Below are 15668 nucleotides of genomic sequence, written 5' to 3'. Positions count from 1 at the left end.
CACTCAAGCCATGGCTTTATCCAGAGCACTATGTGACTTATATGGTGACAAACCTGCTTTATGTTGACTCAACTGTAGAAACTTTTGTTTCTGCTTCTGCTGGCTTTTTCTAGCTTCTTCCAGATGCTGCTTCTCAAATTCTTCAAATTTTCCTTCACTCTTAAACTTTTCCCACCTTATACTCTGTCTTTCTACTGCTACTAAGGGCATCCTCTTCTTGTAACCTTAAAATAATACAACTATGACTCATATTAAGTCATTTATGTTACACATTTAATTTTCTGTTTGTACGATATTGGTTGAAATTGGGAAATGTTTAGAAGGGGTATTAGTTACACATTCACACTAAGCAGTAAATTACTGAATAAAATAAAGTTATCTCTAATATCTCTCTTGGTATAAGAACTTAATCACATGAAAGTGACTCATGTTACATGAAAGTTTACACTGTTGTATTATATTATTTACCCTAACCTATAATTTACCTACTTCAGTTTTATACTCTTTATGCAATACATTAGGGTATGTGACAGTAATATAAATAATGATATGCTAATTCTTACCTGCCAATTCGTTGAAATGAAGGTCCAGAGTCTCCAATAATTCACACTCTCATGTGAAAAACACATGGCGTTATAAAAATGGCTAAAATTATGGATGGAAAGCAATAATGGGCCACAAACCATTGGTGCCATTGATGCCATACAGTAAAAAGTCCAGACTTTTCAAAAATTATATAAAAAGTACCAAATTTTAAATTTTTAGATATTGTAAGTGTGTCCTACTTTACAGGGAATATCCCATTTCCACTTTTTCTCAACACCACTGACACCAATACTTATTTAATCTTCATATCACGGAAAAGATGAAGTAAATTGGGGCAGTTCTCCTGCATTTTCCTTTGTAAAGGAACATTTGAAACCAGAGTTCAGCTTTTGTTTTGCTACCCTCAATTTCTGTTCCTGTCTCATTTGCTAGAGACTGTACACTAACTTAATGCCACTAACAGTCTTTACATACAACCAGAATTCTTTGATTTTGTGAAATGTCATTTGCCATATTCTGCTGTGGTAGTCACTGAAGTCACCATGCATTGATCTCTTAACAACCAAACACGTTTCATTCAGCATCTCTCTGTCTACAGCCCTACACTTTATTGTACACCTGTTATGCAGTAATCACTGTTTCTTTAGAAGTTTCATTGCAGTGGCTGTATTGTACGGAGGTACTGTCCTGTTATTAACTGTTCTACTGGGTACATATCTATCCAGCACTTGGTAAACTATTCTTTTAAACTGGAGCCAGAGTTCCTCTACATGCTCCTGACCTGAGCTGAAAGTTTCATGTTTCTCATTCAGGTATGACACTACTGAATTTTTATCTAGATTACTGAACATATATATCATTCTGCTTGTTTATTTGTCATTTGTTCTTTGGTAATCATTGTTGCCACAACCACGTCATGGTCACTGATACCAGTTTCGGCGTGGATATCCTCAAAGAGGCCAGGTCTATTTGTTGCCATTAGATCCAATATATTTCCATCATGAGTGGGGTTCCTCAATATCTGTTCTAGAAGTGTTCAGAGAAGGCATGTAGTAAAATTTCACAAGATGTCTTATCACACCCACCACTAACAAAACTGTAATTTTCCCAATTAATTGTTGGATGATTAAAGTCTCCAACGATGATCATAGTATGATTGGGGGAACTCTCACATGCATCTTCAATTTCTATCTGATTGGATTTCAGATTTTTGTGTATTGCAAACAGAGACACCATCTCCATTTGCCTATTCTTTGATATACGCTTAAATTATCCCCAAAAAATTCAACCAGCTTTCTGTACCTTTCCTTAGCCATGGAGATACTTTTGTGTGCTTGTAACATGATCAAAATGCAGCAACAATATTGTCAGAGATAGCATCTATTTTTTGCAGCTCTTGTTTGAGTTCCATACATACTTGAATTACTGATTAACATGCCAAATCCTATCCATGCAAATCCTATCCGAAAACACTTGAAGCAATAAGTAATTTAAGAACGTCCATAATTTCTAGGTAGCTCTCTTCAGAGCTCCGTCACTAAAACAAAATACCGATAAATTTTTCCTAACTACCTTGTGACGAGTACAAATTCATGTTTATGAGTTTTGTATTGAGTTACAAGCTACTGGTTAGCAGCCTGGGTATCTGTTTCAGACAGCAAAGTTTTTATATGTGATGATTTTGAGTGATGATTTTTCTGATGTGGGGAAAGTCAGGACCAGGATTCATTTGTTGGGTCCAAATAAGAAGCAGTTTGAGTAAATAAGTAGTAACATCAAATCCTTGGGCCAGGCTGTGATCTATTTGGTTTTTTTCATGTTTGAACTTTTAGTATTATTTTCTGAGAATCCTTGTAGTTTCTGCCTGTTTCCTTTTCATATTAAATAAAAGTACTGCCTCAACAGAACATGTAAATCACATTGGTTCAGTGCTGTTTTCAGTTCATGGCAAGTGCTGACAACATTGTTGCACAAAACACATAAGTATGCTACTGGCTCTGATCCAGACTTTTACCTGTTATGTTCCACATGTTATAGACAAGATGATGTGATAATACTTAGATTTCTTTTTTTCTTTGCACACAACTATTGAGTTCAGTGTTGAAACATTTTTGTATGGTGAACTCGAACAACTGATTGGGGTAATAGAGAGTCTCTTGACTCAATGTAGATTGTTGTTTTTGATCAGAACTCTCTTTCCCAGTACCCTTTTGATTACATAAATCACTAGGCCTACAGGCAGCCTCCCCCCCCCCCCCCCCCAAATCCCCATCAACACCATCATGGCATGGCAAGAGTGCAGGGAAAAATAGACCTCCATCTGAAGTGGAAGATTGGAAGATGTTTCAGCATTTTTGTGCTGTCTGGCAATTGGTGATCATCAGAGAAGTTTATGGCCAGTACCGGCTTATATCATGTGTGGATGATTGACACCTCCCATTGCTATAAAGGGTAAAGCAAGGACTGTGCTGTATCAGGACAGGATCCCACAACCTGTTGTCTAGCCCTATTGTTGTTGTTGTTGTTGTTGTTGTTGTGGTCTTCAGTCCAGACACTGGTTTGATGCAGCTCTCCATGCTACTCTATCCCATGCAAGCTGCTTCATCTCCGAGCAGCTGCTGCAACCTACACCCTTCTGAATCTGCTTAGTGTATTCATCTCTTCGTCTCCCTCTACAATTTTTACACTCCACGCTTTCCTCCACTACTAAATTGGTGGTCCCTTGATGCCTTAGAATGTGTCCTATCAACTGGTCCCTTATTCTAGTCAAGTTGTGCCACAAATTCCTTTTGTCCCCAATTCTGTTCAGTACCTCCTCATTAGTTATGTGATCTACCCATCTAATCTTCAGCATTCTTCTGTAGCACCATATTTCGAAAGCTTCTATTTTCTTTTTGTTTTAATTATTATTGTCCATGTTTCACTTCCATACATGGCTACACTCCATACAAATACTTTCAAAAAGCACTTCCTGACATTTAAATCTATAATCAAATAACAAATTTCTCTTCTTCAGGAATGCTTTGCTTGCCGTAGCCAGTCTACAATATATGTCCTCTCTACTTCAACCATCAGCAGTGATTTTGCTCCCCAAATAGCAAAACTCTTCTACTACATTAAGTGTCTCATTTCCTATTCTAATTCCCTCAGAATCACCTGCTTTAATTCGACTACATTCCATTATCCTCGTTTTACTCTTGTTGATGTTCATCTTATATCCTCCTTTTAAGACACCATCCCTTCCGTTCAACTGCTCTTCCAAGTCCTTTGCTGTCTCTGACGGGATTACAACGTCTTTGTCAAACCCTCGAAGTTTGTATTTCTTCTCCTTGAACTTTAATTCTGACTCCAAATTTTTCTTTGATTTCCTTTACTGATTGTATAAGGTACATATTGAATAACAATGGGGATAAGCTACATCCTGTCTCATTCCATTCTCAACCACTGCTTCCCTTTCATATCCTTCCACTCTTTATAACTACCATCTGGTTTCTGTACAAATTGTAAATAGCCTTTTGCTCTCTGTATTTTACACCTGCCACCTTCAGAATTTGAAAGAGAGTATTCCAGTCAACATTGTCAAAAGCTTTCTCTGAGTCTACAAATTCTAGAAATGTAAGTTTGCCTTTCCTTAATCTGTCTTCTAAGATAAGTTGTAGGGTCAGTATTGCCTCGTGTGTTCAACATTTCCACGGAATCCAAACTGATCGTCCCCGAGGTCGGCTTCTACCAGTTTTTCCATTTCTCTGTAAAGAATTCGCGTTAATATTTTGCAGCTGTGACTTATTAAACTGGTAGTTCGGTGATCTTCACACCTGTCAATACCAGCTTTCCTAGGGATTGGAATTATTATATTCTTCTTGAAGTTAGAGGGTATTTCACGTGTCTCCTTTCCCAAGGCTATCAATAGTTCTAATGGAATGTTGTCTACTCCAGGGGCCTTGTTTTGACTTAGGTGTTTCAGTGCTCTTGTTAGATTCTTCACGCAGTATCATATCTCCCATTTCACATTCATCTATGTCCTCTTCGGTTACCGTAATATTTCCCTCAAGTACATCGCCCTTGTATAGACCCTCGATATACTCCTTCCACCTTTCTTCTTCGCTTAGGACTGGTTTTCCATCTGAGTTCTTGATATTCATACAGATGTTTCTCTTTTCTCTAAAGGTCTCTTTAATTTTCTTGTAGGCAGTATCTATCTTACCTCTAGTGATACATGCTTCTACATCCTTGCATTTGTTCTCTAGCCATACCTGCTTAGCCATTTTTCACTTCCTGTCGATCTCATTCTTGAGATGTTTGTATTCCTTTTCACCTGCTTCATTTACTGCATTTTTATATTTTCTCCTTTCATCGACTACGTTCAATATCTCTTCTGTTACTCATGAATTTCTACTAGCCCTCATCTTTTTTACCTAATTGATCCTCTGCTGCCTTCACTGTTTCAGCTCTCAAAGCTACCCATTCTTCTTCTAGTATTCTTTCCCCCGGTCTTGTTAATTGTTCCCTAATGCTTTCTCTGAAACTCTCCACGACCTCTGGTTCTTTAAGTTTATCCAGGTCCCATCTCCTTAAATTCCTACCTTTTTGCGGTTTCTTCAGTTTTAATCTACAGTTCATAACCAACAAATTGTAGTCAGAGTCCACATTTGCCCCTGGAAAGGTCTTACAATTTAAAATCTGTTTCCTGAATCTCTCTGTCATTATATAATCAATCTGAAACCTTCCAGTGTCTCCAGGCCTCATCCACATTGACAACCTTCTTTCGTGATTCTTAAACCAAGTGTTAGCTATGATTAGGTTATACTCTGTGCAGAATTCTACCAGGTGGCTTCCTCATTCATTCCTTACTCCCAGTCCACATTCACCTACTACTTTTCCTTCTCTTGCTTTTCCTACTATCGAATTCCAGTTCCCCATGACTATTAAATTTTTGTCTCCTTTAACTATCTGAATAATTTCTTGTATCACATCAATTTTTCTTCAATCTCTTAGTCATCTGCAGAGCTAGTTGGCTTGTAAACTATTACTACTGTGGCAGGTGTGGACTTCGTGTCTATCTTGGCTACAATAATGTGTTCACAATGCTGTTCATAGCAGCTTATCCACATTCCTATTTGTTTTATTCATTTTTAAACCAACTCCCGCACTACCCCTATTTGATTTTTTATTTAAAAGCCCTACTGTCAACATTTTTGCATGGGATTCATCTTTCAAGATGACAGTGGACAAGATAAATTGTGCCCATATCATAACCACTTTCCTCTACGATGTAGGAACCACTCAAATGGAATGACTTGGGGTAACTGTGGACATGAAACCAATTAAGCTTTTTTTGGACCAATTTAGATTTGCGGTATATTGTCCCAGGAATGCAAGTTTGAACAGTAATTTCTTGACCACTTTGTAGACAGCCTGTTACAAAGCATGGTATCAAGTAACAAATTTTGATGTCGCAGATGTGCAGTTTCTAACAGGCTACCTTTAATTTTGTTACTTGTTTTTATTGCAGGGTGAAGATATGTATTTATTTTGTTTCATAAGACATATTCTTTCATTCCTTCTACCTCTTAAATCTATGTCTACACGTTAACAGGTATGCTGGTGGTGGGTAACTTTCCTGAGCAGTTTATATTATGGTGGCAGTGCCACATGTTGAAGTGATCAGTGAACACTGGCACCCCATATATATCAACATTTTATTTCTTCTTTTTGCAGGCATGGGACATTCTACTAAACCAGCAAGTTCTCATGTGCAGGATTCTCCACAACACTCTCAAACTAGTCAACCAAGTGTTAAAGACATATTTGACACTGTGCCTACTCCATATGTTGGATGGAAGCAGTATCTTCCACAGGAAGGTAATGCTATAATACAGTTATCAGTTATTCTTTATTGCCTAAATAGTAATGTGATAATGTAAATTGTAAATTTCAGCTCTTGATGGGAATCAAGCTTACTGATTTTTCTAAAGACTCCTGGTAACTGCATGTCAGGCAACAGTGCTTATTGTAAGGAAGCCTCTATTCTTATGACATACAGATAACTATTACTCTGTGGTAAATACCAACATAGTCATGTAAATATTTTGCTGTAAACAGGAGATAGACGAAGGGATTTAATGTAATTGAGGAAGCAACAGATTTTTTCAAAGTAGAATAATTCTTGCTAATTTATTACTATGGATGTGGCTTGTGTCAACACAAATGTCTCGATAGTTTAATAGTGGTAGTGGTAGTAGTAGTAGTAGTAGTAGTAGTAGTAGTAATAGTAGTAGTAGTAGCCATAATATGCTCTTATTTCAATCACTTGTAAGATGCGGGCAGAAATTTCTTCATTCACACCACTTGTGTCGTTCTCGAGCAGTCTTCTGCAAGTTGAACCCAATTTTTTTGTCACCCATATCCCAATGATCTGATGGCCTCTCTCTCTCCTGGCTCCACTTGAAGACTGCTTTCGTCCCCTTCCATCATCTCTTCCTGCAGCATATTCTGTGCATTTCTATTTCCATACCTTGTATGACATTACGGACTTTGCAAGCTCTTCACTTTATGCCTAGATTGATCTTCCCATGTCTCTCCATGTATTTATCAATTTACCTTTTGCAATTTCTTTAGTGTCCACATTATACAGGTATAAGTTAATGGGAAGAACACACTGGCCAAAAGCATCTTTTCAAGTCCACTGGCATATTTTTTCTGAGTTTCCTCCAAATGCCTACCATCCTTGTTTTGGGAAGTAAAATATTTTGGGCTTTATATTACCTCTGTCATTCAGGAGCTGACCTAGGTAAATACATATCCTTCAACTCTCTAGAGCCTTTGTGCCAGACATCATGTTTTCATTCGAATTAGTGAAACTTTTTTTCAAGATGTTTACCTTAAGCCCAATCATGTCACATTTTTCTGCAAGGCTAGAAACCAGAGTTTGCAGTTCCTCTTGTTATTAGGTAGGAGCAGAGCACCATTTATGCAGTGTAGATCTTCCCCTGAATTCTGAACTCTCTTTCTTTCCAGTTGATCTTGGATGCTGCCATTTCCAGCACGGCCATAAATAGTTTTGGCGATACTAGGTGTACTTGCTTTATTTCTCTTCTGATGAAAAATATGTTGATGGACTACCTAACAAAGATGAATGCTGTTGATATGTTGTAGATGTTATGGATAATCTTGACAGGGGGTTTGTTCTGCCCCTGTTAACGTACAATTTATAACTGTTGTATGGCTGATTGAATCAATAGCTCGTCAAAGTTGATGAAGGCTAAACAAAGTACCATTCTGTGTTCATTTATTTTGTTGATAACTTTGTTCAAAGAGTTAATGTTGGTTTATTGTGCTTAATCCTCATCAGAATCCTACTTGTTCTTCTCAAAGACATCTGTGATACACATAGACATTATCTTCATCAGAATCTTGTTGGTGAGAGTTAGTAAGAAAATGCTGTCCTCCTTGTAGATTAAGATTGTTTTAGCTTTTTTCGAATGTGGTGGTATGTAGCTTTTCTATAGACATGTTATGAAGCTGCTTGCTAAGTGAACTGCTGGTTTGTCTCCATTAACTTACCAAGGAATCATCCTACCCTCCTGCTTTGCATTTTGCTGTCTGCTTGGAGGTGGTCCTTTGGTTGGAAGAACTGTTGGTATGTGAGGATCATATCCTGTTGCTGGTGGTTTCTCTGCATCTGTCAATCTTTTGTCTAAGTTGTGGTGTAAGTTGTAGATGTACTGGAGGAGTTCTTCGTTTTTTGTTGTGTGCTTTTTCTCATCCTTTTCTGTTATTTGTTTCCTACCTATCATGATGACCTGTAGTAGAAGTGAGGTAAAAATGTGCAAATTTTAATCTTTTGAAACAGTAAGAATGGAAAATGACATGCAGGAGCTATACACTGTAAAGCACAGCTACAACTGCAACAGGAAGTGGGCTACACTTTCACTTACATGGAGAAATGAATGGATGTAATGAAAATAGGACACAGTCTATTATTGATAGGATGCTGCAATCAATAACACACTGCCAGTTTGGGCAAATGGCTCCTGCTGTCCAACAGTTAGTTCTCCCTAGCTGGTTTTTGAAGCCAAGTCAAGCACGCTTTTTCAAAATAGCCAGTGACACACGAAATAGGCCAATTCAGCTCCGTAAGGAGAGTCAATTGGACAGAGGTCAGGAGCAGCCCTAAGAGATCCAGCAGGTAGCAGATGCTAGCCCAGCCAGCATCACCCAAGAAGGGGGACCAGACTTCTGCCAATACTGATAATTATTCCATTACTTAGCTCCATACTCGTCTTTAGCAACATATCTATCTTATTAGGCAATATGGTGTAATTTTCAGATAAAAGTGTGAGTTTCGTTATAATTCTGATACTTTGTTTTTTTTTATACTTCTTTGTGTGATATTGTTGCGTGACTAACCATAATCTGGAGAAATTTTCACACTATTATCTCTCATAACATAAAAAATAGAAAGATGTCTGCATATTAGTCCATGGAATTGGTAAGCCACAGACATTCACATTTTAATTTTCAGACAACTGCTTCCTGGGTGATTTAAGGGACTGTTGTGAGTACAGACTGGGGTACTTGCAAGACAAAATGTATATTGTCAGAACACTATATTTGGGTAATCATTAGCAGTTATGAGACAATGAGTATTTAAAATGGAAGTAGCATTTCAGAACTGCAATTTAATGTTTCTAAATTTTAAACAGCTCATTGCAATACTTTTTTGACATTACTGTAGAGTTATTTCATGTCATCAGTGGCTTTAAGATGGGTTGTATTGACTGACTGACTGTCTGTCTTTATTGGCCCAAAACCCTGCAAGAATTTTGAAACAACTTCCACTTGTTCTTTCAATGCCGATGAATGTCTTCCCTCTGATGATCATTTTAAAAGCCTCATTTCAACTTCCTTTGCATCTTTCTTTTGTTTTAGATGGGTCCAAGCACAAATTGGCCTTGCCCAGACTGTAAATATGTTTTGTATCATCTTTTATACCAAGTCACTCCATTTTGTCTTTCACCAGACTATAAAAGCTGTAAATTATTGATGGACCATTTGTGATATTTCTTCTGTGTTGCTTAAGGGCACTAGTTTCTTCACTGTCATTTCTTAAAGTTTTGGAACCAGTCTTCTCCTGGTCTGTTACTGATAAAAGCAATATAAATGTTGTTTTCAGTCACATTCATTTTATAGCATCTTACGCTTTTGTTGGTCCAAATCCCCATTTGCCATACACTCCAGTGAATTTGCTAGTTACTCATTTTCACCTTCTGGAATAACTCAATTTCAGTTGTGTCATTGTTATTTGAAATGAGAAAATAATCAATCCTTTTTTTAAAAAAAATCATATTTCCTGGAAACACTTATGACTCTTACACTGGGATTTTCATTCACTTCTGTAATCACACTTAGTAGCTGGTCTCTGAGTGGGATTAACCTTTCTTGATGTATGTGTGTGGCATTTTTTTTTTAAACAACTGGCATTTTTTGCTTCATGTAAATAAAAAATGTTGTTTTGTGCTTGAAGAGTTTTTGATGTGGGCTGATAACTCTGCAAACAATTGAGCTAATGATGGTGCAGTGATACAATGGAAAATTAAATTAGAAGATGATAAACCAAGAAGTCTAATACTAATTTGCCACATTTTCTAAACCAATGCTATTGTAAATGTAATAGGAAAATAATTTGAGTCAAAATACATATAACTGTACAGTTACATGTTTTTTGGGGTGTCCGGATACTTTTGTTCACGTAGTGTATATTACATCTTAAAGCATCTAGAAGATGTTACAGCAAATATGTAAGCAATCATGTGATCAAAACGTAGAAAATCGAACTTCTTATAAGAAAATTACATGTCACATTCAAACGAAAATTAATTTTCTGGTGTCATGTGGTATATCTGATGTCAAAACAAATTATTTCCATGCTTGTTTCTAACATTAACAACTGATTGTGTTATTCTATACAATTTGTTTCATAAAACAATTTGCCTCCTGTCCCATGAGAAACTGTATCCTTAACATTTACAGTCAGTAAAGAGTTTATCAACTCGTTAAAACTGAACAAAGCCCCAAGGCCCGATGGAATCCCTATCAGATTTTATATTGGGGCTGAATTAGCCCCCCTGTTAACTGTAATCTGTCATAGATCCTACTAACAGAAAAACGATGCCCAGTAATTGGAAGGAAGCATAGGCCACATTCATCTACAAGAAGGGTAGAGAAGTGATCCACAAAACTACCATCTAACATCCTTCACATAAATTTGTTGTATCTTGGAACACATTCTGAGTTCAAACATAAAGAGGTCCCTCCAAGTTCTGACCTTCTCCTTGCCAACCAGCACAGATGTCGAAAACATTGATCCTGTGAAAACTAGCTCACACTTTTCTCATACGACATACTGAAAGCCAAAAATAAAGGGCAGTCAGGTAGATGTAGTGTTCCTCGATTTCCAAAAAGCATGTGACTCAGTACCACACCTATGCTTGTTATCAAAAGTATGATCCTATGGGGTATAAAGTGAAATTTGTGACTGGATTGAGGAGTTTTTGTTAGCGAAAGTGCAGCAAGCTATCTTGGATGGAAAGTCATTAAGAGATGTTGATGTAAATTTGGGTGTATCCCAGGAAGTGTGTTGAGACCCTTGCTGTTCTTGTTTGTATTTATTACTTCGCAAACAGTATTAAGAGTAGTTATATATTTTAGCAGATGATGCAGTTATCTATAATGAAGGACTGTGTGAAAGAAGCCCCTTAAATATTCGTTGAGGTATTGCTAAAATTTCAACGTGGTGCACACAATGATAACTTGCTTTAAATGTTCAGAAATGTAAAATTATACCCTTCAAAAAACGAAAAAATTAAGTATGCTATGAATGCAATATCAACAAGTCTCAGTTGAAATCGGCAAAGTCATACAAATACCTGCTTGTAATACTTTGCAGGGACATGAAATGGAACGATCACATAGACCCAGTCATGTGTAGGGCACGGCGGTTTCCAGACTTCGGTTTATTATTGGAATACTGGGGAAATGCAATCAGTTTACAAAGGCAATTGCTTAAAAATCACTCATCAAACCCATCCTAGAATGTTTCTCAGGTGTGTGGCACTCATACCAAACAGGTCTAACAGGGGATACTGAACATATACAAAGAAGGGCAGCACAATGGTCACTGGTTTGTTTGGCCATTGGGAGAGTGTCACTGAGCTGTTGAAAGAACTGAACTGGCATATGCTCGAAGAAAGGCATAAACTAGCCTGAGAAAGCCTGCTTACAAAGTTTCAAGAACCGGCTTTAAATAATGATTCTAGGAATATACTGCAATCCCCTACGCAACATCCTGTGTGAATTGTGTGGACAATGTTAGACTAATTACAGCATGCACAGAGGTGTTTAAACAATCATTTTTTCTGCACTCCATATATGAAAAGAACCATAAAAAGCCCTTACAACTGGTACAGTAGGACATACCTACTGCCACACACTTCACAACGGTTTGCAGCATATAGATGTAAATGTAGAATTATCGCTGGATACACAAAAAGAGAAATTAGATCTTGGATACAGTTTGGCAGAGGTGTCGCTTGGTTCTCTTTCCTTTAAAAGTATTCATTTATTCCAATCTAATACTGTAGTAGTCTACGAAACTATCCATTATTGAAAATGCAACATAGGTAGCTCTGTAGTTAACTGCGTTATATCAGAGAGACTGTCTGTGTTGCTAAGACAGGCTCAGCTTGACAGACGTTGACACAGTTCAGATAATCTGTTATGTAGTTGTGCAAAATGTGCCATATTTTAATTAAAATTTACTTTACTGTCTTGAAAATGAAAATGGTAGGATGTTCTACCTGAAGTGAAATTGCGACTGTTCTGCCTTTGTTCGAATTTCCCACATATATGTAAAAACACCATTTATAACAGAATAAATGATAAATAAACTACTGTAGTTTCCGAAGTATTTAGACTTCTCTTACTGTAGTGTCACACCTAATTTCATGTCAGATGTTATCTTATAGAAGTATCTATTTGATGAATTCTTCCCAAAAGCTTCTTTGACCAGATCTAGGATATACTTAAATTGAAAATATTTACCCCGAAAAACTCACAGAACTTGGTATTTGTTTAATAAATGACGCTTGATAAGAGTCGTAAATGAAATATTTGTCAAGCCTTATCTTAAAAATTGGACATGTTTCAACTTTTCCATTATGCAACTGTTGGAGCAGAGTGTCTTCATCATCATTTTCTTCCAGTAATAAGTACAATGATAATTTGCATTCACTAATTTGAAAATGGCGCATGTATTTCCACGAAAAGTTCATGACTGAGCTGCAGGCTACCATACTTGTCTGTGGCATGCTAGGGCATCACACTTGGTGCCAGCACACATAAATAAAGTATGTTAACTTCTCTTTTCTCCGTACAGTACTCAAATATGGCTTTTGTTCCAATTTCGATATATTAGCTACACTTAGTTCACAGCAACATATCACTTAAAACGAGCGAAACATAAAGTAGCCAGTGATCACCCTTTTCACTGCAAACTCTTCAACATTTGTGCTACGTAGTACTTGGAAAGTAGGTATCACAGTAACTATGATCAACATCAACAAAACAGACACTTAATCATGAAGCTATAATGTGAAACTATAAGAGATGCAAATATCAACTTTTTGTGCCCATTAGTTTCTTCAGAATCGAATGAGAAGTATTTTATAGTGATGAAAACACACAAAACCGAAAGAGGTGGTTTTTTCAATATTATGAGAAAGGAAGTTGCTACTCACCATGTAGCGCGCATGCAAATGCAAGTCACACACAGGACTGCAGTCTCAGGCAACTGAAACTACACTGCGAACAGCAAAAACCAGTGCGTGATGGGAGTGGTGGCTGGGTTGGGGTAAGGAGGAGGCTGGGGCCGAGAGGGGAAGGGCTAGTGATAGTGTTGTGGGGGGTGGCAGACAGCGAAAGCTTTATTTGAGACAATCTTTTTGTTGTACCTGCCTGCGACTAAGCGTCTCCACTGTATGGTGAGTAGCAACTTTCCTTTTCATAATATTGTTACATTCCATCCTGGATTTTCCATTTGTTAGAGGTGGTTTTTAATATTTTAAAAGAAGAAGAGAATCTCTGCCCAAAAACTAAATACAGGAGTTGATATACTTTTGCTTCAGTTACATAGAGTGTTTTTTACAGCAAGAATTTCTCCTGTATGCTATGAACTGCTCTGTGGGAACTGCACCCTGTGTGGCATCCCTCGCACTGAAAGACACTGCCAGACACCATGGCGTTAAACTGAGCCGCCAGACCGCTTCATGTCTGACCAGGTCTTTATCTTCTATGCCATTGCGGAGCTGATATGATGCTTGATCATGACAAAAACTTGTACTACGTCCCCATCTTGACGTCATATCAGGAAGTTTTTTCAAGCTTCTTGATATTTCATTAAATCTTCTCCTCATAGAATCTCTTGATGTAATTTCCGAACTCTGCCGAATGGGGCCTCCTGGCCAACAATGCCATACGATCATTTCCATTTCAGGATTTCCTGGTGATCTGTTGACATTTTGAAGTATCAGGTGTTCTGCCAGGTATTAGCATCGTCCATGCACAATATTTTGACATTGTGTCTCATTGTCTTCATCAGATGCTACCTGAGACTGTTGGTAGAGTGTAACAGTTCTAATATTTATACCTATCACCACCCCTCTCCATGGTCGCTTCTAGGCATTCCGTCTGCATTCCTTACCCACTAGAAATCTCGTGAGACATTCCACCTTTGGTTCAACGCATTGGTTGCAAGCTGGTGCCTTGTTTTAGGTCCAGTGCGAGTTAGCATGGCACTTGTGAGGGAAAGCATTTGAGATGTGCATCATAGGCTAGATATGTTGGCCAGGGAGCGTTTACACATTCACCTGCACATGGAAGCCTCCTTGGTGCATAAAGATTGGGCCTGGGTAGATTGTGTCTCCTGGTCTCTTGCAGAGTGAACCAAGAAGAATGCCTTAGTGTGCTAGTCTGCAAAGTTTGACCATATGAACAAGAAGGCACAGCACTTGGAGGATACTTGCATTTTGTTTAACCTAAGTGGCAAGCCGTTTGGTGATATCACTTTGAAGGTACTCAGCAGGGTCCTCAACTTTGCAGCTTCTCCTAGGAATACACCCATTTCATGTTCCATCAGTGCAGTGGAGCAAGTAGCCAGCACACTTTGACAAAATATGCCAGTAGAAATTCTGCAGATGATTTGCGACATGTCACCAAGACAAAACCTCCAAAATCAAGCATTGCCAGTGATGAGAGACTGGCACTCAGGAAGATCTGAGAAGACAGCAGCATCATGGTTTTGCCAGCAGACAAAGGAAAATCCACAACTTTACACAGCAGACTGATTATGACAGGGAAGGTCTGGGGAACCCAGAATACAGACTATTGGAATTTGATCCTACAGATACTGTGGACAAGAGTATATGGGCTCTTTTGAAGGCAACAAGCATGCCTGACAGGGTCATCAAACAACTGTGATATAGAAAGCCAGTCCACCTAGATTGTATGTACTGCCAGAAGTACACTAAAACACTTTACCCATAAGTGGGGAAGCTGTCACCACATCCACACACCCCCAGGAGCTCGCTGCTCTTTGGTGGCTTCTTGATTAGCTACCATGGGGCTCCAGCCTTTGCAGCATAATTTTCTTTCCATGCTGTATGTCTATCCTCTTGCTATTGTTTTTCCCCCTCCCTTGGAGAACATGGCTGGGATGTATGGGGGAATGTGTTCTACATTTTCAGCAGCCAGACTTCAGAATGGTCTCTCCATTGGTTTTTCTTTCCTTTTTTCTTTCTTTGTTCCTCTTCTTCTATTCTTCCTCCATTTCAGCGTTTCAGGTTCCTCTTTGTTTCTTCTTCCTCCCTGTGTGCTCCTGAAGGCCAGCCCACACATCTGACTTGTAACAGGTGATTGGGTAATGCGTAATTCCCAGCCCTGCCTTGACAGGTAGGGTTTGCACGTTCCACCCAGTACAGGCCAAGCCCACAGAGGGGTGATTGCCTGAGCTGTTACCTTCCCAAACTGTCAATTGGTCCCTCTGTGAGGTGTTCCGGAGGTGTGAC

The 15668-nt window shown here is 38.3% G+C and overlaps 1 protein-coding gene across 3 annotated transcripts in view; it reads left to right on the top strand.

Annotated features, from left to right (window-relative positions):
- Positions 1-15668, top strand: part of LOC126195277 (DNA helicase MCM8-like) — a 180482-nt gene that overhangs the window by 13111 nt on the left and 151703 nt on the right. For all 3 annotated transcript variants that reach the window (XM_049933825.1, XM_049933816.1, XM_049933834.1), the window contains exon 2: positions 6265-6408. In XM_049933825.1, the coding sequence (XP_049789782.1) occupies positions 6265-6408 (144 nt within the window). The remainder of the gene's footprint in view (positions 1-6264; positions 6409-15668) is intronic.

Source organism: Schistocerca nitens, chromosome 1, assembly GCF_023898315.1.
Source record: "Schistocerca nitens isolate TAMUIC-IGC-003100 chromosome 1, iqSchNite1.1, whole genome shotgun sequence".
Lineage (NCBI taxonomy): Eukaryota > Metazoa > Arthropoda > Insecta > Orthoptera > Acrididae > Schistocerca > Schistocerca nitens.
The sequence above is the reverse complement of the archived record's forward strand: the minus strand, read 5'-3'. Positions and strand labels throughout refer to the sequence as shown.